The 25,806-nt window shown below is 40.1% G+C and overlaps 2 protein-coding genes across 2 annotated transcripts in view; both read right to left on the bottom strand.

Annotated features, from left to right (window-relative positions):
• The window catches only part of LOC127369372 (protein disulfide-isomerase TMX3), a 32,068-nt gene extending 19,587 nt beyond the window's left edge, over positions 1 to 12,481 (bottom strand). Inside the window, exons 1-9 of the mRNA XM_051410657.1 lie at positions 12,374 to 12,481; positions 12,061 to 12,118; positions 11,499 to 11,538; positions 9,687 to 9,810; positions 9,012 to 9,057; positions 5,523 to 5,603; positions 4,978 to 5,077; positions 4,646 to 4,723; positions 4,195 to 4,261 (exon numbers count right to left, since the gene is read on the bottom strand). Of these exons, the coding sequence (XP_051266617.1) occupies positions 4,195 to 4,261; positions 4,646 to 4,723; positions 4,978 to 5,077; positions 5,523 to 5,603; positions 9,012 to 9,057; positions 9,687 to 9,810; positions 11,499 to 11,538; positions 12,061 to 12,118; positions 12,374 to 12,467 (688 nt within the window). The 5' untranslated portion in view covers positions 12,468 to 12,481. The remainder of the gene's footprint in view (positions 1 to 4,194; positions 4,262 to 4,645; positions 4,724 to 4,977; positions 5,078 to 5,522; positions 5,604 to 9,011; positions 9,058 to 9,686; positions 9,811 to 11,498; positions 11,539 to 12,060; positions 12,119 to 12,373) is intronic.
• Positions 12,482 to 13,957: 1,476 nt separating this feature from the next.
• Positions 13,958 to 25,449, bottom strand: pxdc1b (PX domain containing 1b). Its single transcript, XM_051410964.1, has 5 exons — positions 24,800 to 25,449; positions 17,736 to 17,827; positions 17,458 to 17,575; positions 17,238 to 17,349; positions 13,958 to 16,779 (listed from the first exon to the last, which is right to left on the bottom strand). Exons 1-5 carry the CDS (start codon positions 25,053 to 25,055, stop codon positions 16,656 to 16,658), a joined length of 702 nt encoding a protein of 233 aa, XP_051266924.1. The 5' UTR covers positions 25,056 to 25,449; the 3' UTR covers positions 13,958 to 16,655.
• Positions 25,450 to 25,806: the final 357 nt, after the last annotated feature.

Genomic DNA, 25,806 nt, shown 5'->3' with positions numbered 1-25,806 from the left:
GCTTGAACAACACTGTTTTTCTCCGGCTGAGAGAGGCTACAGGATGCACATAATTGATGTCAAATGTAGCAGGGACCTCATTATGACATGTTAATAAGTTATCATGACCTTTCTGCTACCATTACAATAATTACAAGACACTGATGACTTTTACATGGTTCTTAAGCTGCAGGCCCCCAAAGGAGCTGGGAGCAGAATACCGAACATGACAACCTAAAACCTGAACACGCTTTTAAGACCCCAAGGTCGTAGCTTATACTAGTATTAGAATCAAATTGACCTTAATGCAACGCACTCCATTTGTCAGGGCTGCTGCTGTGCAAAGGCAGAGCAGCAGCGTCGCTGTTCCGGCTGCTGAGTCAGTCAATCTGGTAGACATTCCAGAGAGTTCTTTCCACAGATGTTTTGGCTTTATAGACAGCATGCAGCTGCCCGACTCGCTTCTCCCAGAAGTGAGAGAGAACTGAAGGCCCCATACTGGGATCGTACAGCCTTATGAACCTCTACAACGACTGAACCCGCTTCACCTTGAAACAAATTAGAGCTGCTCTCTTCCTGGGCGCCAACCTCGCAATCTCCATACCACCCTACAGGAGCCTGTCAGCCCAGAGTTCACACAGCGGGAGACAAGAGAGAAAGATGAGGGGCAGGAGGGGGAATAGAAACAGACAGTGGGTGGAGTGAGGATGATCTAGTGTCAGAGTCTTGAGCGGAGGGAGGAGGCAGCTCTGACACATCTCAAGGATGAAGGTTAATGGCACAGAAGACCTCCAAGACAATGCAAATGGTGTAGAAACACAAGCAGAGGGGGAAACACAGGGAGAGAGAGAGAGAGGGTGAGGAGCTGGGTAACATCAAAGACAATTCAAACAGGGTGAGACACAGACGGTGGCAGAGGATGAAAAGACTGATTTAACAATGAAAGAGAGCTCAGTGAAATGAAAGACCAACATGTCTCGCTTTCTTACTATACTGAATAAAGAAAACCTTAAAATATTAACAATGGAAATGCTTTGGCTAGTTGCCAAAAAGCCCCCCAAAAAAAAAAAAATCTACAGTGAGGGATGGGAACCTTATGAAAATGTGTGTCGCCAAGTTATGGAATCAGCTACTTGATACAGAAGAAAACCGGTGACAAGAAAGATATTTTTTGGAATGAACTAATTATTGGATCTTGGTCAAGCGACCTGTGCACTTTGTTTCACAACTGTGGGTTGTGTGGGGCATTGTCGGCCGTTCCCGTTGGCCCCGGCCTGTCCGCCACTTTGGTCCAGACTGAAATATAACTATTGGATGGATTGCCATGAAATTGGGTACACACGTTCATGTTCCTCTCAGGATCAATTGTAATAACTCTGTTGATCTCCTGACTTTTCCTCTAGTACCATCATCAGGTCAACATTTCAATTTGTCAAATACTTTGGTTTATGGCATGCTAGCGGCTCTGCGAGGCTGTACCTGGACGCAGCAGTGCTTTGAGCTATATGCTCACATCATGTATTACGGTATAATGGTCATCATGTTTGCCACCTTAGCTTAGCACGTTGGCATTCCAACATTTACTAATTGGCAATTAACACAACTGTAGCTGAGACTGATGAGAATGTCGTGAGTTTTGCAGGAATTTAGACAAATTCAAAAGTTTGACCTGATGATGCCGCAATTTGAAAAGCCAGGGGATCTTTAAAGTTACAGTAGTTCATCCTCTGGAAACCACGGATGTCTGTACCAAATTTCATGGCGATCCAATAGCTGCTGAGATATTTTCATCTAGACCAAAGTTGGTAGACCGACCAAGTTATTCCAACCAAATGTTTGGCATAACTCGGAAATGAAAACTAAGTGAATTATGACAGTGGGGATAGCACGTGTGGAGAAACTCTAACTTCTGACTAGTTATTGCACTTTTCATCAGCATGTGATCCACACTGACCTTGTTGTCTTTGCCAGTTCAAATAAGCAATGAAGTGAATACTGTCCATGTGTGCCGTCGCAAAATGTCATCAGTGTGTTATCGCATTTTGAAGTGTGATCTCATCCTGTCATGATATTCATGGACGGTTAATCAGCCTGTCATTCAAGCACTCCCAATAAGCATATGCAAAATAGTGCTGCCTCACAGCTGGCTGCGTTGGAAAACCACAAACCCCTCACTGACCACTAGCTAATGTGTATTAACACTGAAAAAAAAGGTTTCAAAGCACGTGTAGACTAACAAACACGCTAATAACATTTTTCTGTCTTCATACAGCACTAACATTTAGCCCAGTAGATTTCACTGCACAAACACAATGATCAAAACCATTTAGCTCCTGAAGCACAATAACAGTGCAGACCTTCACAGCAGTATGAAACAGAGGATTTGAGTTATTAAATATGTATGAGCCTCTGTGCTGTACTATACTTTAACAGCGCTCTTCAAAGGGGATGCTGCTGTTTGTGATGTACACTAAACCAATCAAAGCTCAACAACAATACGTCAAATATCATTTTACACAAAGCGAAAAGGCCGATCTGGGACAGTGTGGCTTTGCTCAGTAGCATCTATTCTTTAAAAAGTCGGCCTGCATGTACACGGAATTTCTAATAAGAATTTTCTGAATCTGCATCCACACAAAATACACACAAAAACCAATACCAGAAGGGAGATGATAAAAGTTGCTTGTATATTCTGGGAACTGCCGGCCTCTGTAGCGGGTAGATAAAAACAATGCAGCTAATAAAAAAATAGAATATGTGCGTTATATATCCACACACTTGAATAAACGTCATATTCTGCCATAAAACAGTGTCACTGGGTGCTGATGCAAATGTGTCTCAGTCAAATAACATTTGATAAAAAGTTTCTGACAGAGCATCATGCAAAGTGAGTGCCACAGCCTTATTTATCCAATAACCATTAACTCAACATGCAGACAGTGGATTTTCAGTGAGACCAGTCCTCTGAGAAACACAGCACGGCACAGCTAGAGGCAAACCAGATGCTGAAGACCACAGGTGGTAAACAAAGGCAAAAGGGGAGGAAATGCACTGTTGTTGGTAGGTAGGTCATTGTAGAGGAGTGCTTAATGAGCTAAACTCTGGCTCTTTTTAATCAATTTTTTCACTAACAATACCTGATAAGAGAGTTTTTCTTTTATGCTACAATTTCTAGAGGCTTGAAAGGGAAAAGGAGAAATCCGCCATGTGAGGAAGGACACAACCATGTCATTTTGCCATGCTGCTCACCTTCTCAGTCCTTGACAAGCTTAATACGCCGTCACCATGGCAATGCAAGACATTCACCACATCCTCAGTATCAAGGTCCTGGAGGACTCTGCAGAGTGTGGAGTTTTTGTCATCAACATCTACTGTGGTGAGCCTCTCCTGCTCAGATTCTGGTGCAGGAAGCCTCCCTTCCGCAATGGTCAGGTGGAGCAGACGGACGTCTACTTGCAGGCTGCGGCGGAGATGGATTTTGTTCTCCGGGCGCTACACCGTGCACCAAACCTGCCGAACAGCCACTACTGGGGCCCGTTTGTGTTGGCATTGTGTCTCGACGCTCTTCCCTTCCGCTTCCACCTCCCGGCTGAGGCCCACAGCAGCAGCAAAATACAAGACATCATGGAGGAATGCGGTGAGCTCATGCTGTTGCGGTGAGAAGCTTCAAATTGCACAACAGAAAGAAGAAAAAAAAAAAAAGCAGCGCCTCTAAACCTCTTCTGTCAAATATGATCTTTTTTGCAGAGACTTGACGGCTGCTTCAGTGATTCAATTCTTGGCTTTAAATTACTGTATGTACACTACCGGCTCTGCAATGGTTTCCTTGGCCTAAACTGTGGTCTCTCACACCCATCCACCCTGGCCTGCTAAACATGTCCGCCCAAAGACAAACCGCCACAACATCACTGGCCGCACCACACACACACAATAGTGGGCAGAGCCCGGGGTGCTTTATGATGGGCCTGGCACACCATAACTCAGTGTGGTGAGGAAGATGAAAGAACAGCAGCAGGGACAGGAAAACTAGAGAAACACAGCAAGAGAAAACAAGGATCACAGGAAAGGAAAGACGAAAAAGATCAGGAGCACCCTATTGGCCCCTTTTACAATTTCTTATGCTGTTTTAGGAGTAAATGAAGAGACCAGTTACAAAAAAAAAAAAAAAAAAAAAAAAAAAAACATTGGATGAAGACATGGCAACACAACACTCACCATCATAGGTAAAGTAGCCTCCATCCTTAAAGACTACAACCGCAGGAAGCTCTGGCAAAGTTACTGACTGTTAAAAACACAAGAGATAGTCAATTTAAAACCAAGGTCCATTAATCATTTACTCTATGAATGTATGTGCACCTGCAAAAATGTGGGACAAAACTGTTGGCAGCGGGGCTTTGCAACAAACTTATACTTTTTTGCACACTGCAAAAACAGCATGTAAGCCTGGTATCTGTATATGCAGTTATGGGAGGATTATGCTTATGAAAGGATGTAATTGTTAACTTCAATCTAGAAAACTCGCAACAATGGAAACATCAACTGGGTACAAAATACCTCAAGAGTATCAATAACTATACATTACTAACAATAAAAAATATAAAACTCTCCCTGAGTGATTTAAGTGATTTTTTCTGAAATTCAAAAGGACGCATATTCAAAGAGTTACCTCTGGAAAAACTTCCTCCGACGCTGAGAAGAAGTAAGTGTAGACAATGAGCTCAGAGGCTACGTCGTTGTACTTCTCCTGCAACGACACACAGGTCTTTCAGCATTTATACAAAAGCTTTCGATAAACCAGTGTTAAACAGTTGTAAAAGGCATTAGAAGGGAATTATACACAACCTACTCTTTGTTAAAATATGTTATAACTGCAGCAGAGCAGTGCTTCTATCATTCAGTAAAGACACAGATTTAACTTTGTGGTAGAAGCTGGGTGCTTAGAAAAGAAAAAAAGAAAAACAAGCAATGTCTGGGTGACATACAGTAAACGGTGCTTACTTTGAGGGGAGACTCCCCACCGACGTACACAAAGAGCACGTCATGCCGTTTCATCATGTGCTCAAACATCTGCTTGCTGGGAAGTGCCCGGACGGCCGGTCTGGAGAGAAATACACCCACAGAGATTAATTCATTATGATGAGTAAAATCCTATTCAGCAGCACAAAAATGGCACACTAATGTAATAAGCTGATGTTAGAAGCTCCCAACATTTCTTGCTCTTCATTTCTGTGCCTGTGCCACCACCTAGTGGAGATTCAACAACTTGCAGCAGTGGATTCTAGTCAGAGCCAAGCTTTTGATCAACCCCTCTGTCACGGATCTAGCTTGATTTCCCTCAAGGAGGAGAAATCTGCCAGGCTCAGTTGATACAGTGGCTTAAACTGGAGCATCAGAGGAGAAAATCCATTGAGCTATTAAACAAATATGGCCTGCATTGATAAGCTTGCTTGCTTGGACAGTTCTTATTAACACAGCATGTGTTCCTGTGAAATTTATCAGTTTCATGTCATTTCTTTTTGGTGTGATTGAAGGCTGTGACTTACCCTGCCACCCTGTTGGCAAACTCTACGATATCATCTTTTGTCCTTGGCCCCTTGTAATTATAGGCAAGATCACCCTTCAACCTGAGAAGGAGAGACGGAAACAAACCAAGAGTCAAATGCGGATATTTTAATTGGAAGACCTTTTCACCACCATTCATTGATTTGTGCAGCGCAGACACTGATTGAAACATTCATGTGAAAATAAAATGAAATGGAAATCAACTGCATGACATTGAACTTTGCATTCAGGATATTGGTTTGTCTGAAAATCCTCATTCAGTGAACAAAAGGGGAAAAAATATTACAGCAGAGGCATAGCTCAGCAAAACTGTTTGATTAGTCATTCAACAGAAAATGAATCAGCAACTATTTTGACAACTGATTAATTGTTTTAGTTGTTTAATCAAGCAAAAATGGAAATGGGAACATTTACTGCTTTTCTCTGTTTAGATACACTGATTGGCCACTTTCTGAGGAACACATACTGCATATTAGGGATGCAACTAATGATTATTTGCTATATTATTTGATTAATTGTTTGATAAACTGTCAGAAAAAATATGTGTAAAATGTGGATCACTGTTTCTCCCAAGCCCAAGGTCCTCAAATGTCTTGTTTAGCCCACAACTGAAAGATATTCACTGTCATAGACTAAAAAAAGTGAAAATGTCTCAAAACAGTTAAAAGCTGACGTCTAATCAATTAATCGACTAATTGTCCCAGCTCTACAGAGTAGGTACAACCAGAACAGCCATAATTCTTTGTGGCATGGATTCAACAAGGTGCTGGAAACAATCTTTAAATGATCCATGTTGACATAAGAGCATCATGCAGTTGCTGCACATTCATGCTGCTAATCACCTCTTCCACCACATCCCAAAAATGCTCCACTGAGATTGAGATCTCATGACTGTGGACGCCACTGTCATATTGGTAAAAAACGGCGTGTGCTTTCTGAAATGGAGTGTAGAAGACGGGTAGACAGTGGCCATAAAGGGGTGCATGTTGTCAGCAATAGCACTCTGTGTGTCATTTAAACAATGCCTGACTGGTACAAAGGCCTAATGTGTGCCAGGAAAATACTCATATACCATTACACCACCACTACCACAAGCTTAAACTGTTGCACAAGCCAGGATGATACCAAGGATTCATCTCGTTTAATCCAAGTTCTGACTCTACTATCTGCATGTAACAGCAGAAGTCAAGATTTGTCAGAGCAGGCATTTTTCCTATCTTGAGCTGTCCAGTTTTGGTGAGCCTGTCCCCACTGTGGCCGCAGCATCCTGTTCTTAGCTGACAGGAGTGGAACCCAGTGTGGTTGCTGTAGCCTGTCCACTTCAAGGTTCGTTGTGTGTTCAGAGATGCTTTTTCTTCACTGTATTGTTGTAACATGTGGTTATTTGAGTTACTGTCGCCTTCCCGTCAGCTTGAACCAATTCTCCCCTCATAAACAAGGCATTTTCGCCCACAAAACTGCCACTGTCTGGATGTTTTTCAAACATTTCTCTGTAAACTCTAGAGACTGCTATGCATGAAAATCCCAGGAGTTTTTCTGAGATACTCAAACTACCCTGTCTGGTACCAACTATCACTCGACAGTCAAAGTCACTTAGATCACATTTCTTCCCTATTCTGATGTTTGGTCTGAACAACAACTGAACCTCTTGACCAAGGTTTTGGGTATTTGCAGATGTCAACTGGGGATTTCATAGAATTAACAAATAATAAACAGTCAAAAACGAATTAATCGATAATGAAAATAATCATTAGCTGTAGCCCGACTTTAATTGTGGAAAAAGAAAACTGCTGTTTTAAGGGGCTAAAGTCTGTCCCTGACATCTGAGCATGGAAACCACAACCTGTCTCTTACAAGATGTTCCAATGAAACAGAAAATCCACTAAGAAAAGCTTCTTCACCACAAAAGGTCAACATAATCTAAATCATCCCACCTCCAATAAAAAAACAAAAAACAAATTACTATCTCTAACGGAGTTCCAGCCAAGGAAACGGCTGGAGTCGAGTTCCTACAACAAGCAGAATGCATTAAGGATTACCAAGGTTGCGTCAGCCCACAGGGCTTAATGAACTCAGGGGGAAACAGAACGCTAAATCAAGGCTTCTTTTGTCTCGGGGGAAGGTATCTCGTGTTCTTCGATGGATATTTCATCACTTTCTTAGTTTAATGTTATGAACCCTGCCGTGCTCCTGTGGCAGTTTCCCAAATGAGCTTGATGAAACTAAATGGGGAGCCCATTATGGCAGCATGCAGATAAATTATTCTGTTTCAAATATATGGAGGAAGCTCTGCTATGTAAGATGATCATTTCTCTAAAGTCAACATGAGCTCTGTCGTTGAGCAGCTGGCGTCTACCTAAATTCATTAATTTCGTATAAAAAATGTCACTGGGAAAAAAATGTAATGAGTTAAATGAGGGGGAGAAAAAAAAAAAATCAGTGGAAATAGTTCACAAGTGGAAATCGTATCAAACTTATTTAGTTAATCAGTAGATCACAGGATAAATGATTTAGGACATACCTGAGAAAGGTAAAATTTTTAAAAAAAAGTTTAAATTGAAATTGCTGAAGCTGATTTTAAAAACACACTTCATCACCCAAGCAATGTATAATTAACAGCATTCAGGAGTGCCAAACCTAATAAAATTTAAGCTCAAAAGGTGTGAACAGAGTTTGTCACTTAGTTATGCCTTAAGGAAGCAGCAACAACACCTTGTTCCCTCCTGAATAAGTCATCTAAGGGCATCTCAACAGGCCAAACCTCAAGGGAAAGAACACAACAGTGGGGTAAAAATATCCTGATAATAACACAATACAAACGTAAGTAAAGACATTCGGGATGGAGGGTGAAGGGAGCAGGGGCAAAGTAATGGCTACAGTAGACAATATAATACACCAAAATCACAAATTACAGCCTCAGACTATTTCGTTGAATCAATGCCTCTCCGCTTAACATTAGAGGCTTCACAGAAATAGTGTGCCGTAATTTGCAGTATTTGACAAATTATCATACTGTGTCCAGACCCTGCAGGTCCGTACAAAATTCAATAAACCTTTTAATCTCATATGGATTTCTCAAGGCCTTTTCAAAGCTGCACTGAGGGGTTAAGAAGATCTCAGCAATTTGCAAAAGAAAAAAACAACTTAAAATTGTGCATGGTTATTTCAAATATAAAATTACACAAAACAAAAGTTTTGTTGCTTCTAAGTGGAAGATTTTAGTTTTAAATATAATGGTGGGGTCAGTCATTCTGGAGAAAGATAGTTGATTGTCGAGTCTCATTCCCAGGGAGCACGAACGCCATCTGTTGTGTTGATTGGCCCACTGTGAGCCACTTTATTTGACATTTACCACAAAGCGTTAGTATTCAACAACCTGGGAATGAGACTCAATAATCTCAATCTCAATTCTCCAAAATGACTGACCCCACCTTTAACTTAAGATAATGAAACCTCAGAGCATCACTCACAGTTTAATTGTGGGGTAACCACGGACACCGAACTCTGACGCCATTCCTGCAACATGAAAAAAAAACATTCAGTATCTCAAACAAAAAATAATCATAGTAAAATCTGGAGGTTTTATGTCTCCTGTTGTCAGCTTCTCACAGGGTTCAAACGCACTATTAAAACAGTGTAAGCTCAGGAAAAAGCATCTCAAATATTTATGTTCAAAAGAACAGTTTATCATTTTGGGACTTACACATAATGACTTTCTTGTTGATACTCTTGTAGAAGATTGAAACCACTCTCACGTTGCTAGTTACCCTCTTGCTTGTTAGCTTTGGACAGAGCCAAAATGAAAATGTTGAACTATTCTTTTAAAAGCCCAGTGGATTATGATGCAACATTATTCTAAGTTTACTGGTACAACACATATTTAACTGTATGATTATTGTGGCAAAAAATATTGCCATAACAACAACAACTGGAGATGTCATGATAATGTCACAATAACCATAACATGGACTTATATTTATGGTGCTTTTAATAACACCTGTGAGCCTTTTGCATACAGGACACCATCATGTTGTTGAACAATACAGTCAATTAGGTTGAATCTTTGTCTCCAGCACATGAAATAATCACCTGAGGGACAAAGAGGCTCCAAGGGAAGACATTAAAGTACTTTATCATGTGCTCACCAGAGTAAGCAGTGGCATCCATCTTTCCCACGCGGACCGGCGACCCAGAGCTCTTCAGCTCAGCTCCCACATCATGCCATACTGGCTCTAGTTTTTTACAGTAGCCGCACCACGGTGCGTAGAACTGGAAATAACCAGGAGAAGAAAGCAATGTTTAGATCAGGTGCAACATACTATCAGCATTTCAATATAATGTATAAATCACACAAAATATAACATTTATATAAAGTCTATAGTCTTTTAGAGTTATACACATATTTTTGTACATTACTGTGATGAATTCGGTGTTTAGGCCAGGGTTGTTTTTTTTACTAACACTTCACTTTACACCTGGTAAAATACTACATTTTACTACACACAACTTTAGTTCTACCTTATTGGACAATGGGACTTTTAAAAGCACAACAATAAATCAAATGAAATGTAAAGTGGTTGTTTAATACTGTGTGCTTCTACTGAAATAGATTGAAATTATTTTCTTGCCTATTGCTTTAAAAGTGTTTTGAGAGCTTTGCTGTGTTGTTGCCACTATAGTTCTTTAAAAGACCCCCTGATGTAATCTCTGAAATAGGTGTTTTAAGCTCAAAATGACAATGAAACGTTGTCACAGCTGTAGCTGGGTCCATACGGCTGCTAACACAGGTGTTACAAATGATAGTAATTAAGGTTCTGTCCCTGATATTGTGCATGTTGGCCTACTGGAAAGGCTCTGCTACACTAAATGTGACCTTAATTAGTATCACTGGTAACACCTGTGTTTAGCCTACTAGTTTTTTACTTAAAGCTGAATTAATTGTTTTTGGGGGCACAGATTCATTATGAAAAGCTAATAGACACGCAGCCATGTCATCATATACCTTATACACACACACACCTTGTAAACCTGCTATAGCTTACGTGTTGGCAAACAATTTCCTATTTGCACATCCAGCACTCATAGAGCAACATTATTATTGATTGGATCCATAGTTCTGGCTACCTGACAAATATAAGACCAATATGCACTCTTTTTTTAGCTCTGTTTGGTCTTGACTGCTCTAAGCTGCTTAATACTCCACTACATTCACCAGCCACTCGCTAACTTTGTCCTTCTGCTGTTTAGCACTGGGTCGATAGTGAAACACTGGGTTCATTGTTTGATTTGTCGTATGGCTTTTGGTGTTTTTGCTGCAAACAGCTGCCAAGGCCTTCAGATAACAGGGCTGACGAGAGCGGTGAAACTAAACCATATAGTTAAAGTGCTGTAAAGCCAAAACGATAAGCTAAATCTCCGGAAAAGAGCTGCAGAGTTGGCTGATGATTGACTTAATGACTGGAAAATACACTTTATACACATTTACATTTGATCCATTGATATAAACATACTGATTAGTGGTGGATTTGGCCAATTTGCTTTTAATTTAAACTTTTTGAACACCTTCCATATCCTCATATTTGAGTTCAGTTTAAGAAATAACAATAACGTGTGCAGAAGAAAAAATAACATCACCAATTAACATAGTACTGAAACTTCCCAGCATGAGGACTCACTCCTGCAACTGGGAGTGAAACTCCGGACCCAGACACAAACTCTGATATAAACCCCTTCGAGCCCCCTGGCTTTGCCCAGCATGCATGACTTCTCATTCACAGAGGACAGTCTGCACACTCCCTCCGGCCCCCACCCTCCTACTCTACTACATCCCATCATGACTGCTCTGCCACTTCCGCAAGGGATGATCCAGACAGTGGCGTGCTGGATATAAAGTAAAGCATAGCTGAATGGATCCAGACTGGTTGTGTGTGTGTGTGTGTGTGTAATGTCAGACTCACATCAACCAGCCAGACGTCGTTCACTCTTGTTTCTTTGAATCTGTCACAAAAAAAATAATTAATGACATTTTAGCCATTTTAGTGAATCATATACTATATACAAGACAGAAGAAGGATTATTATTCAAAGTATGTGGATATGAGAAAAGTTATTTGTAAGAAGGTTGCAGAAAAAGCTGAAAGAGGCAAATTAGAGGATCTCACAAACACAAATACACAGGAGACATAATCTCTACAGACTTCTCACTGCAGGCATCACTGCGTTTTACTGCCTTAAATAACTCATATCTGCTTATTGTACGCATGCAGCTTGTGATAAATGTGACAAACCCTTAAAAAATAGGGTAAAACTGCATCAAACTAAATATGCACAAGTTACACAGATAAACCAGAATAACATGTTTTATTCTCTCTAACAGTGACAAGGCAGAACTAAGCATTGAATTGCATCCACATCAAGTCTGTTCTGCAAAACTTGGAAGTTGCATTGCAGCGTTATAATGTCACAGAGGCGGGAAGGTGACATGTTTCAACAGCACAGCAGTCAGGAGTGCATCACTTACGTGTCATCCAGATCTTCAACAAACGCAAGCACCGCTGAACTCAGGACAGCCGCTACAACTGTGACATGGAAACAGAAAGAAAGCACCGTATCTCAGCGTGAACATGAGCTGCACCGTCTCCATTCTGCTGCCCTCCAGCCTGAAACCTCATGACTGAAGCATCCCCAGCTAAAGCTGTCGTCCCAGCTAACTGGGCATCATTTTTTGCTTCACGGTTACAACTACGGGGAGCCTTAAGGGTCATTTTAACTAATGCCGTGACAACACGTATGGTCTAGTGTTAAATGTACATGAGATAAAAGAGTGAACGTACCTCCATAAAACAAGGAAGCTTTCACTTCTGCCATCGCTTCGAGTGGAAACAGCAAGCAGGAAATACAGCGGCTAAATCGGGACACTTTGCGCATGCGCGGGGTCACGCAGACTCCTGAAGGCGTCAGGCAGCAACATCTGCATATGACTTAATGTTAGTATTAAAACATTTTTATTACATTTAAAACCTCATAACTGCTGCTAAGATATTTATTTATATTTATATTTAAGTATTTATATTTAAGTTTCCAATAATATCAGTACTTTTTTTTTTTTTTTACTTTTTTTTATTTATTATCTCTAGACCTAAATTGACCACCATAGAATACTGTGGAAGATGTGATGAACATGGTAGCAGACCATGTAGTTTGTAAAATGTAATCATGTTTATTTATCAAAACATAATCTACATTTAACTGTATTAGAATAGGATAAAGGGATACTGGTCATACGGATACACACCACAAGGTGGTGCTCTCGGATTATTAACAGGGGCAACAGGCCAAATCCTCACTGCCTGTATCTTCTACTTACTGTAGGCAATGCTACTTTAAAAATAAAAGAAAACTCCTTTACAAGTAGATCCCTGCATTCAACATACTTATCAAGTATTATCATCAGCATGCAGGTATTAGAAGTACTCATTATTAGAAATGAGAGACAGTACTAAATGTAACTAAATGTAAATGTCCAAAACATTACTTAAGTATTTGTATGATTTAAAAGCAACATTCACTTAAAATATTATGCCATAAAAGGGTCTCTGTCTGTTTGTTACTCGCATGTTTTTGATTAATGCTGAATTAATGTGTATGTTTTACTGCTGTAGATGTTTAAGGCTGAGGGAGAGAAAACATTTAATCTGAAAAGTAACTAAAGTTGTCAGACAAATGTAGTGGAGTAAAAAGTACAGACTTTGTCTCTGAGATGTAGTGGAGCAGAACTATAAAGTTGCATAAATTACCACTGCTCATTTTTATGGCCAGATTAACTGGGGAGAGATTCCCCAGGGCAAATTTTTTACTGTTGGGCCCCTAACAACTGCCCCCCACATCTACCACCCTCTGTGCATAGTGAATGTGTCCTGCGGCCTCCACGCTCAGTGCACACAACAGACTACACATGGCAGCAACAAATACTTCTGGACTTAAAATACTCTTCCTGCCCCCAGATTTAGAAAATATGTAGCATGTGAGCAGAATATAAACTGAAATAGCCCCAAACAAATCTGCAAGGAATCAATTTTTCAAATTTTGACATGCAGTGAAGCCAGAGCTTTTGAGGCCCCTGTGTTTAGGCCCCTGAGCAATCGCCAGTGTCCTATCATTATACATCAATATTTATATAAATATTTGATTACCACTAATGATAGATACAAGCAGCAATTTAATGCAGTTGTCACCAAGGAGCAATTTCTAAACTGTTACTGCATTATACTTTTTAAATATGTTTTGTATGTAAAAGATTGATATGTAAAGTAACTATTAACGATAGCTTTCAGTTAAATGTGTTCCTTGTCTATCTAACGATGCTGTGTGACCACTAAATGTATTTCCATCATGAGTTCCACAAAAAAAAACATCACTTGACAGCACAATCTTTTATTGGAAACATTTGTTTTGAGAAGCTTTGAGAATAATAATTTGTATCTAATACTGTCTGAATAGCTTTAAAGTTATCCGTCATGTTACCAAATACACTTCAAAGGTTAAAATTAATCTTCATTCAATACTTCTGACACATTTACACATAAAAAGATCTCACAATTACACATAAAAAAATAAATGAAATTACAAGATTAGCTTCACAGAGTGTGTATAAAGTTTACAAAATAAATAAAAGCTTTTGTGTCATATTATTTTCATATTATCTGTCACATTGTGCTCCTCTGAATCCTCACACCCCATGCTGGCATAATGAGATAGTGATATGTTTTTAAAATGTCACTGAAACTGGAGTAAAAGCCATTGTGTTACTCCCTCCTGTCACCGCTGAGTACCGTCTAAGTCATATTTATAATGCATTCCCCGAGCCTGCAAAGCTGACAGAGGTCTTAATAGATATTTGATCTTTAAATATGAACTCAGGACTTGATAAACATGAAGCAGTTCTTTGAAAGAGAGACATTTTACCATTGAATCTTATTAATCTTTATATATATACCGTTTTCTACAAGGCTTTTCCCAATAAACTTTCCTATCCAAAGAATATCCATCAATTCAAGACGTCATTCTTGAAGAAAAGAGAAAAAGAAATAGTTTTGCACCCTGAGAAAGAACTGCACTTTCTCATGGGATGAATGGTGGTCATGACTGTGTTACTAAACAGACTCATGTGGGGGACCCGTCCTGTGGAAGCCTCGTGTGCCAAGTTTGTGAGGGTTGAATGCCTTTGTTTTTGGAAGGGGGCAGAGAAACTGCACACAAGCTGTTAGCCCACATTGTAAGGCAACAATGACTTCTGCATTAACAAAACTGTCAAAACAATGAATAAAGATAGGCTTCCTTACAGTTAGCCTATACAAATATACATTGGTTTGCCTTTCTTGCATTCAAAACACACACAAGGCTTCACTGAATTCCACAGTTTAAAAAGCGAGAAGTGAAAGCGACCTCTTAATGGTGGGAGGACCCATAAAACATACAAAAGGCATGAATTTTAATCAAGTGTTTGCCTATTTTCATACAACTTTCCTTTAGAAAGTTTTAGTACAGCAAGGTCGTTTGTCTTCTTTAGATAAATAGAGTACTTGTTCCCCCCCCGTTGCGGTGCCGAGCCGAAGACTCCTACATTCAGTAAGACTGCAGTCAGCTGTCTGACTGAACCCACACACGTCATCTTACAGAACGGGTCAGATATGACCTCAGTTGACCCATAAAACAAAAGCTTTCTTTGCCCCATTTTATCACTCATGATATGGCAACAAGAGCGGTGAGATGATTCAGTGATCCACATAATGGCAAGACTCAGTTCTCTAATAGATCAAATTATTTGTTTATGAACATAAAATAAGCAACATTACAAGCTACATTACTAACACATATTACATTATTATTAGACAACAACAAAAAACATCTCACCAACATCCAAAAAGGCAGCATTAAGTTTTTGCTTTGGAAAAATGGTAATGACACATATTTATTTCATATTCTTTAATCTGACAGTAGTCCAAGAACCAAGTGAGACTGTATATATAAAATGCTTATGCTAACACATTAGAATAAAGGCTTCATTATTCAGGTTTTTTTGTTTTATGCTAAATCAGGAAGAAGACATTTGCCCCTATGATTTCTATTTCTATTCTTTTACCTTAAGTGTTGGAAAAACTTGTGTGTCTGTTATCAAACGCAGTCTCACTTGGACCTTAGGCTACATTCATACTACAAACCCACCACAAGCAGAACTGAAAAGATCAAATTCTGTGTTATTTGTGCATGAAAAAAAAACAGATCTTAGTCACATTTTAGCAAACATCTGAATTGGGCCACTCGTGCCTGCAGGGTGAATGTAGCCTGGAGTACTCTCACACCAAAGCACCGACTGCATATGACAGCAACAAAACAGGAATTATCCATCCTTTTAAGCTGGTATTTTACAAACAAAAAGGTTCCTAAATGCTGGTGGAAATTGCACTATGAACAAACATCATACATCGAGCTTCATGACAGCTTCCTGTGTTCCCGCAGGAATAAAACACTAGAGTGGTAACACTGTGAGTAACACTTCAGGCAGCAGTTTAAATGAGAAAACAACAGGCTTTGCAGATGCATCATCTCCTAGCCAACCAGGCCCGATCATGGAGGTCCACTGGAGAATGAATGCGAAACACAAAACAACAGAGATGTGATTCTGGAGTAACAGTGAACGGTCCAATACTGTAAATTTGTTTCCAAATGTAGGTTGATGTGCAGCCCTCTACCCTCTGCTTGCATTCACAGTCAAAACCATGGACACTGATGTGTTTGATGCTATTTCAATTCTTCTGAAGAGGCCAAGCTGCAACCTCTCCATCAGCCGAAGGATTGACAGACCTCCAGGTTGTGTTACAACACCTGAAAGCCAGTCAGTATTTTTCCCGACTTTCCTTTTTTTTCACTCAAGTAAGGCTATGAATGAGGCACACCGGTGACGTCGCTTAAAGTGGCAAAAAACAAAGTGGAGGTTTTTAGAATAAGCAGCATTTACTTGGAGCAGCTATGTGCAACGTTGCATAGCTAGGTTCCATTTAAGAGTACATTTTCCTCAATGATAGCGTCATATGTCCATCAGCGGGCATCAGTTCCTCATTCCAGGATGTCAGTTTCAAATGGGACCAGATGGTAGTAGGAGAGGTTGGTGACATACGCTTCTGTTTCCTCGTCACACACATCTGCTTCCATCGGCAAAAACTCTGTTCCGTCCTCATATCTGTCAATAAAATGAAAGACACATTACTCCAAAGGCAGGATGAATCTGTGTAGTGTAACGAAAAGGAATCAAAAGTGTGATGCATTTGATTTAACGCCTTGCGTTAATTGTCAGCATCAACCCATAGACTTTATTTACCAGTACAAGGTCAGAGCACTGCAGTGGTAAATGGTAATTCAGCTGTTTAAGAGTTATGTAAAGTCTTGTTTTGTGTGAAGTACCAAGAGGAATGTGTTCCTCTTTTACTTCCTATGCACACCCAGGGAAGGAAGAGGTGCACAGACACACTTCCTGTGGGGGTGGAGGGGTCCTGGGGTTGGGTCACATTCAAGGACTTCAACACACTTACTGTACTCTCAAGAGCAAATACTGAAATATTTGTGGAAAACAAGCAGGTCATTTGTATTTCACTGCAACCAACCTGCTGGCTCATAGCAAAAAAAATACTATATACTCACGTATGTTCCACAGAGTCGGTGGATGAGGGTCTCTCTTTTTCTTCGGGGAGACTGTGATCAAATACGATGGTTTCCGTATTGGCCAGACAGAATCCATTGGACCGCATGATTTCTAAAAAGGTACAGAGTGCGATATTTGATGAGCTGTTAGGTCATTGTGACATAAGGGGTGACAACAGTGGCGCCATCTTTGTGTTACCAAAGAATACTAGATATGTACCTGATATCTTGATTGGACTCTGAAAGCACGGCTGGATTCGGTGGACTTTGTCATTCCTCAGCACCTGGTCCAGCGGTGATCGCTCGAAGAAAGTCAACATCACCTCTGACCTCGAATACTGTGGAGTCAGGTTGTTAGTCATTTAGCCCACATAGCTGTAAGTTTCCACACATCTACCTTTTACCCCCAAGCATGAGGTATAATAAAAATATTTGAATGCAGAGTGAACATGCAAATAAAGTGATATAAAATATCGTTTTTAAGGGTAAACGACCAACCTTGCATGGCATATTGATCGCATTCTTCAGTAGTCTTTCCACCTCGTTCAATTTCTCCTCTATGTCGTTTGCCTCTTTGATTTTTACAAGCCCTGAAACAAAACAAATATGGATTTCACAAAAATATTTACATTTACAATACACACGGTTTATTACAAATTGTGCAATCTATTGTAATTCAATACACCAGTTTTGTCATTAATCCTACCTTTGGGTTGTTTTTGTGTATAACCTTTACAATTTGTTGTGACCATGTCAGAGAAGTGTATGTTTTTTCATGTTACAATCCTTTTTTTAATGTAATTTTACATTGTTGTTTTCAACCTGCAGACCTATTGCAACATTATCTAATATAAAATAACACTGGTGGACAAAACATGAAGTGCCCTCTATGGTGGCCCAATGCATGTGCAAGAAAAAGTGTGCTCTAGGATACACTGGAGAACATGCGGGGCAATGCCATATAGGCTGCCTGACATCATAGAAAAGCGTTTTTGAGACTGTTTCACCATAAATACATCACAACTATCTGTGTGCTGGAGCCCCACCACACGTAGCTGGTGCCCTTTTTATATATTTTTCTTTCTCTCTGCCCCTTAGGAAGCCTGATTCCACTCTGCAATACAACAACTACAGCCTAGACAATAAGAAAAAATATTTTTAAATATATAAAAAATCAAAACTGAACAAAAGAGTCCAAAAAAACTAGAACGCAATAAAAATGTTTAGTATAACAATTTCTGTGCCGGTGCGATAAAAAAAAGGGCAGCTGCTATGACCTTTATTGCCATCAGACTGTTATCTGTCCACAGGGTCAGGACACAAAAAGCCAGACAGGTCTGAATTTATCCCTCGTCTGGAAAAAGGTTCCCACCAATCCAAGCGAAAAGGTAGTCTGTTATAATACAGTAACCTTTTTATAAACAATGCTCGCTGATATTTACCTCAAGTAGGAGAAGAAAAAAAAACAGACTACTTATCATTGTGTTTAGAACAAGAACACAGAGCACAGAATAAAGTGTCAGTGTGACTGCAAACATTTGTACAAGAGCAGTAATAACGGAGGAAAGTAATAACAGTGGAACAATGTCTGTGATTACATGTTAATCCTGCAGAAAACTAGGAATGCAATTTAAGAGGCAGTGGGAGTGTACAATCAGCACTTTCAAGAAGACAAGACTGCCGCCCATGTGAGCGAGCAGTCAGCAAAGCATCATTTACTGTCACGCTGACAAAGGGATGTGGTGGGGAGAATAATGATGAAGACTGCAGCCACACTGACGAGGCTCTGTCTGATGTAAGTGGTACAGACCAAACCAAGTCACACAGCGGTTGCCGTTACATGGAAGTACTGAGTAAGAGAGCCTAAAGCAACACTATGCACAGTCAGCTTCATCCATTTATAATGGCCAGCAGTGATGACATCATACCCACAGGGAGGTGAAGAGTGATTGGGCTGTTAAATCATCACTAAGAACCAAGTGAGACTCCCGCCCAGTCTGAACCTCAGACTGCCTCTGGATCATGTTCTTTTATTAAACTTACAAAGTCCCTTTAAGACCTTTTCGTCAGTGTCAAATCATCCATGTTTAAGGATTATATTATATTTGTCATAACCGCAAAACATAACAGCTGTGAGTCAGGTTTTTAATAAGCAGTAAGCAATGTGGTCCCCCTTGACTTTACCTTTTCAATGGTTGTGCGTATGTGTTGCTAAATGAAGGCAACTGTACAACACACAAGGATACAAGGTAATTTAATTAATTTTACAACACAGGATTGTATAATGAAATTCAGGCCTTCCCATGTATGCTATATAACAAAAAATGATTATCTACAAAAATTGTTAAGAATATTGGAAACCATTCATTTGATATATGTTATAGTGCAGAGTTTGCACCATTTTGTGAAATGGTTGATTCTCATGTTTGATTCAGAGATAGAGCCTTGACAAGCTTCAAGTCAGTGTCAGTTAACAGCATCTTAAACGGAAACAAAGCCTGGATGATAACTTTGCCGCAGAGACTATAAACCACACCCAGTCATGTAAGTTGTTATCCTTGTACACAGATTAGTTAAAAAAAAAAGTTTATGCCATGGAGGCCGCTAACGTTAGGAATGAAGCACAAACAAGTGCACATTACTTATTTATTAGGTTTAGGCACACAGCGCAACCCAGGGTGCACGTGGGGATGAACAAAGTGGGATGAGGAAGAATGTATTATCAGAGGGTGTGTTAGGTGACAATCATCACAAGCTCTCTAATCACCTTGAAAGGCTGTTTTTCTACACTATAACATTCAGACAGTTTGCTCATGTGGAAAGTCCGGAGGAGAGCGTCCCGAGAGGAAACACATAGAGTTGGAAGTAAAAATGTTTAGCAGACCAAATATACTACCATAAGCAGATAATGTTTTTCTTTTTAATTCATATTTCTGGACACACTGAAAATTCAGTGGTCATCATGTCTTGTGTAAGTATGCATGCTTTTTACTGCAGGCTGTGTAGAATAAAGATCTGTTTGATGTGAAAAAGAGAAGTATGGTGCTTATTCTTTCACAGGAAATTGAAGGTTGTGTAAGACTTAATCGTGGTAACCACAGTGAATCTTCTGTGTGTGATCACAATTTGATGATGTACAATTCCAATTAGAAACAGCAGGTCCAACACATACCTGCTGCTATTAGAAGGATATCAATTTTAATCAGCTGCATTTTCATATAAGCAAGCTGTTGTGGATGACAGATGCTGGTTAGAATCAGATATTGATCTCTATTCTGCATTCTGCCAAAGAATGCCCAATGATTGAAGTTAAAACAGTGAATAAAATGGGTTTGGGGGGATTTTGAAGAGGTTAATGTGGGTCTCCTCCATCAAAATAAAGTGTCAGAAAAGACACAAGCCTCCAGTGTGCACTGCTGACTCGGTCCAAGCAGGCGGACGGTACAAAATGATCAATCTAGATAACAAAATTGCAGTGCACCGCTGGATTGCCAGTGACAGCCCTCCTACTTCACCTGTCCTCCCACTGTGGCACACGCTAAATCACCAGTTTAATCTCCAAAACCTATGAAAAATATTCATCTGTGTATATATTTCATCTCAGATTTGCTATGTTTGTTACAATTACAGGGTTGTCCCCTGTAAAAAGTCTTCAAAGACACAAAATGCATGTTTTTTCCTACCAGGGTCCCTGAGTGTATTTCTTCCAGTTTCCTGTAAAAGAGTTTATTTCCGGCATGGAGGTCCTGCCTACAGTGGCGCTTATTCAACATTTGCTGTCTTCTTTCTGAGATTATCCATTCAGCCCCTAATAAGTCAAAGTGTTTTCTACAAGCACTTCATTTGGCTTCAGAGAATATTATCTTGCTGCAAAATTTATTTCACCAGACAGTGCTTTAGGTTGTTTTTTTAATCGCCTTTATTCTTAATCATCTGCTTTTTGGAGGATCAGCTTATTTATCTGCTTAGAGCAACAAGTTGGTAAAAATGTAACAATAACAGTATTTACATAGATGCCATATGGAATTTTAGCATGTGCCCGCCTCATAATTTTCATAATTGCACTCTAAAGTTACCCGTCTGTTAGTTCTGTGACAACATGTCATGTTGACAAGCCACTTCATCCATTAGCTGAAATAACACAGTAGCAGAAGGGACTCAACTGTGTTCAAGTCATCTTCAAACACATTATCTAAACAGTCATCAGATGTTGTAAGCACAAGCTATTTCACAGCTATCTTCTGCAGGGATCTGATAAGCACATGTCAGCAGCCATACCATCTGTCAACATCTAACCTCTAACTCTCCACAGTTTCGTAACAATTTTATTTTTGGATGCCTCAGTCAACAAGACGAGGACATCAAACCTCAGTGTGCATCCATGTCCATGAGAAGGTCAGACTATGTTACACGCATTTCTTGTACCCGGTGTGTACGAGTACAAATACTGTCTGTGGCTGTGTGCCCAAAATCAATTCGCTACCTACTATATTCACTTAATGGCATTTTATGTAAGTTTCCATTTTGTAACAGTAAAATCAATACCATGACCACATTCCAAAAAATGGAATGACTAACCCAATTAAAAAGCTTTAAAGCTGCTGGTAAATGTATTTTGTTACTTTTAGACAGAGCCGGGCTAGCTGTTTTCCTCCTGTCTCCAGTCTTTATGCTAAGCTAAGCTAACCGACTGCTGGTTGTAGCTTCATATTTAACAGACAGATATGAGAGTGGTATAGATTTTCTCGGCTTCCAGCAAGAAAGTCCATAAGCATATTTCCCCAAAATGTCAAACTATTCCTTTAATACTGGCAATATGTAAATGTCAAACAGTGCTATGATGAACCAACTGAAATGATGATTCATAAAGTATTCTGGTGTGTTTCTTAAGGTGTAACAGAGGGAGTGTTTTTGGACAAAGCCTGTGTCGATGCGCCTCTGTGGAATCTCACATGGAGCGTGAGTAATCACTTCCTGTATGTGTTCACCCTGGGGTCACATGTAAGGTAAGTGTTACAGGGCCTTCGCAGACCAGAGGGACTAAATATGGTCTGCCCACTCCTCTCCCAGTCACCCTCTCTCTCTCTCATCATGACATCAGTCTGAAAGCTCTGCACGCCTTCCTTGTTGCCTAGGCGCAGCACAGAAACAGGAAAACATGAGCAGAACTGGAGCAAAGTGGACTGAGAAAGGCCAGAGCTCCACTTTTTCACAGGGACTTTTAATCTGAGTGGCAATTAGAAGGGATGCAAATGAAATATTGAACAAAGGTAGGAATTAAGGGAAAAGCCATTAGGGGAATGTTATTAGCCCTGTGGCTTACTATCCATCAATGAAACTGTCAAACCAGATCCAGTCACTGAAGTAACATGGATGTCCCCTTCAGTGCTGATATCACAGTTTCATTTGACTGTTAGCTGTAAACAGACTATAAAGGGTGACAGACAGTAAAAAAAGAAGTGAAAAGTGAGTCATGAGATCCGAAATGTCTCTTCCCAAAATGCACTGCACATTGCACTGGCAGCGGCCAAGCAGCGAGCTGTCAACAACATCGTCAGCTATTTCAGTGCATGGGCAGGAAGCAAAGCTTTCCAGTCGCCACTAAAGGGATGTTTCCAAAACATTCATATAGGCTCAGTGAGTAAAGACAAAAGGGAAGTGCCAAGGAGGCTGTGTGGGGGGATCATACACACAGAACCAGCTGGGAGCTCTGCCAAAACCTATTGGCAGTGCCACAACACCACGGTGTCAAAGATCCAGACCCTGAGGGCCAAAGGATTGAGCTACATGGCAAAAGACTGCCCTCTACAAAGCCCTGCCAAAACCTTTGCTGTAGAGTTTTACCAGATGGCACTGGCAGAAGACTTTTTGATTAATTATAACCTTTCAAGCTTTCAATGTCATGTTTCATATGCTCAAAGTAGAACCACGTAGGCAGGTCAAGGAATCAGGCATCTTAACCTTGAACTGTTTTAAGAAAACCAAATTTTAGATTTAGATGATGTGTTACTGTCAACTGTGATACGTGTTAAATGTAAATTTTAGCCAAATGCTGGGGCAACACCAAGAACTGACACCTCACATCTGGATATCACAGCCTTAGTCTTTTCTCTGCAAATACTGAATGAGATATGAGGCCTCAGAACTGAGGTTCGTTCTGAGCACCACACAATTACTGCTCAAATGGCCCAGTAACATGCACTTCTCTTAAAGAATTATGATGCGTCAGATGCAGGGAGCAAATTTGCACAAGTCAATGTTGGTCTTTTCGGTGTTTTCCCATGGGGAATCCAAGTTTCGAGCCACAGAGAGATGAAAGCAGACCTTACAGACCATAGAGCCTTTTAGTTCCCAAATATTGACGAGGATTAGAAACGTGCTGTCAGCATGTTGGTGTTGTGGTCTGCAGGCTGTGTGTGACATCCAAAAGTGGACTTTGTTAAATATTAACCTGTCCAAACAAAGGCATGCAAGTGTGCTATGTTCAGATTAGCCCTAACCTTCAGTGATTATGTTGACTATGTTTCCCTTCTTTTATTTTGCTGCCCTGAACTTGTAAGTGGAGTTATACAAGCGCCATCTATCTATAGCAGCTGAGGTATGTGGAAAGAAATGCTTTTATGGTTCTCACTTATGCATTTGGAAAACTTTTATGCAGCTGGTTAGACAACAGGATCTGACTGTAATCCACAAAAATGCAAAGAAAAAAATAATTTCTCAAAATGTTCCTACACTATTGAGAACATTTTCCTGATATGGTAGAGCCAAAGGTGCAAACCCTAAAAGTCCAAAACAGTGATCAGTCAGAGCAATCCAACAAAAGACAATGTGGATAAATCACGTTCATCAAGCCAATTCTCCAATCGGAAAACAATCGCAACAAGATGACAAAATCAAAAGAGAGAGCCAGTCGAACCTCAAACCATGAAGAACAATGCAGAAAAACATGATGGAAATGTGATATTTCTGTTTATTTTATGTAAGAAACTTAACATCAGATCTGTGTGTAGCAATTATGGATGCATATGTATTAAAGAGCCCTGAGCGATGAGGAGACTGTCAGACCCAGAACAGCTGATTAGTCATGAGTTAAATGTTTGTTACCTAAGAATCTATTCTGAAAAAGTGTTTCCATCTCCTGATGAGGAAGTATTTTTTTTTTTTTTTTTTTTTTTTTTAGTTTCCATCAACCTTTTATAATGTGATACTTCAAAATGTGCTTAAATATACATTGATGGAAGTCATTTGATCGACAGAAACTTAATCTACAATAATTTAGATATTTTATTATTTTATCATGCAAAAATGCCAAAGAGTTTCTTCTCTCCATCATCACTTGCAACCCTAGAAAACACAGTAGTGTAGAGGAAGAGAAAGTTGAGGGGGGCCACCTCCTGTGCATATGGCCCCATAATTTGCAGCTACGCCCCTGACCAGAATGTAACCCTAAAAATGTATATTAATAGTTGTGGTATTTTTGATACTCTTGTTTCTGTATTAAAAGCTAAGTCATCATGTCCTGCCACAGCTGTCACGTGCAATCACTTCCCCTTCATACCCACCTTCTATCAGTGGACATTTGGAGAGGTCTCTTCTGTCCTCAGGGAAGGACTCTACCAGTCTTTTAAACAGCCGCCCCATATCGGAATAACTCCGATGCAAGTATAAAATGTTCCTGTCAGACCACTCTGTCCTTATCTCGAAAAACTCCTCTTCCTCTCCCCGCTGGCTGATGATGAGCCTCCGGATCCCGTTGACCCAGCAGTCCCGGACAAACATGTTGACCAGCGACGTGCCTTCAAACACAGCCGATGCCATTCCTCAGACGTCAGTCCAGCATGCTGGGGCGGGCAGATGAAGTCGAGGAGGCCACAGAAATTTGGAAATAAAAAAGAAAAAATGAATGGCGAACAAGGAAAGACAACTTCGGTAACTTTCTCGGTCCGCCTGCTCCGAGCGGCAGCTGTGCGTAAACAGGAGGAGAATGATGATCGCTCAGCCCATCACAGGCGTAATCTCAAACGTGGCATGATTTGAGAAAAAAATAGACACAGAGGTTGTTGTTTTTTTGTTTTTTTTTGTCAGAGATACCGCCCCCGAAAAATAGCTCTGGCAATATCGAACCAGCGTTTTTTTTTTTTTTTTCCCCCAAAGAAAATTGCTACATCTCTCACAGTGAAGTCCCTCCTCCAGTCTGCCGTTAGTTTCCTAAATCCAGAACATTTCACTTCTCACTGTCTGGATTGCTCTTCTTTCAGCACAGTTTCCTCCCCTCTCCTTCCTCCCTCCCTCCTTCCTTCCTTCCTCCCTCCTTGACAACAGGGTATTATTATGCAAAGAATGCACAGGGCTGCAAACGCAAAACTGCCCATCTCCTTATTTATAATCAGGAGAAATTGCTTATTTTCTTCTTTTTTTTTTCTTTAGTTAAATATAGTTTTTATTAACGCTGGATTTGGTGCCTTTGCCACATGGTTCCTTAAAATCAGTACACTTAATCTTCAAATAAGATGTTTGGAGATAACCACAGGAAAAAACTCTGAGAAGAAGCTGCTGACATGCAATCTCA

The sequence above is a fragment of the Dicentrarchus labrax genome, unplaced genomic scaffold (assembly GCF_905237075.1).
Source record: "Dicentrarchus labrax unplaced genomic scaffold, dlabrax2021, whole genome shotgun sequence".
Lineage (NCBI taxonomy): Eukaryota > Metazoa > Chordata > Actinopteri > Moronidae > Dicentrarchus > Dicentrarchus labrax.
This window is presented reverse-complemented; position numbering and strand designations above follow the sequence as displayed.

Excerpts from the sequence above, each read along its gene's own strand:
- pxdc1b (XM_051410964.1), bottom strand. The coding sequence starts at position 25,055 with ATGGCATCGGCTGTGTTTGAAGGCACGTCGCTGGTCAACATGTTTGTC. Across the intron at positions 17,828-24,799 it reads CAAATGTCCACTGATAGAAG|GGCTTGTAAAAATCAAAGAG; the intron begins GTGGGTATGAAG and ends GTTTTGTTTCAG. Across the intron at positions 17,576-17,735 it reads CGATCAATATGCCATGCAAG|TATTCGAGGTCAGAGGTGAT; the intron begins GTTGGTCGTTTA and ends CTGACTCCACAG.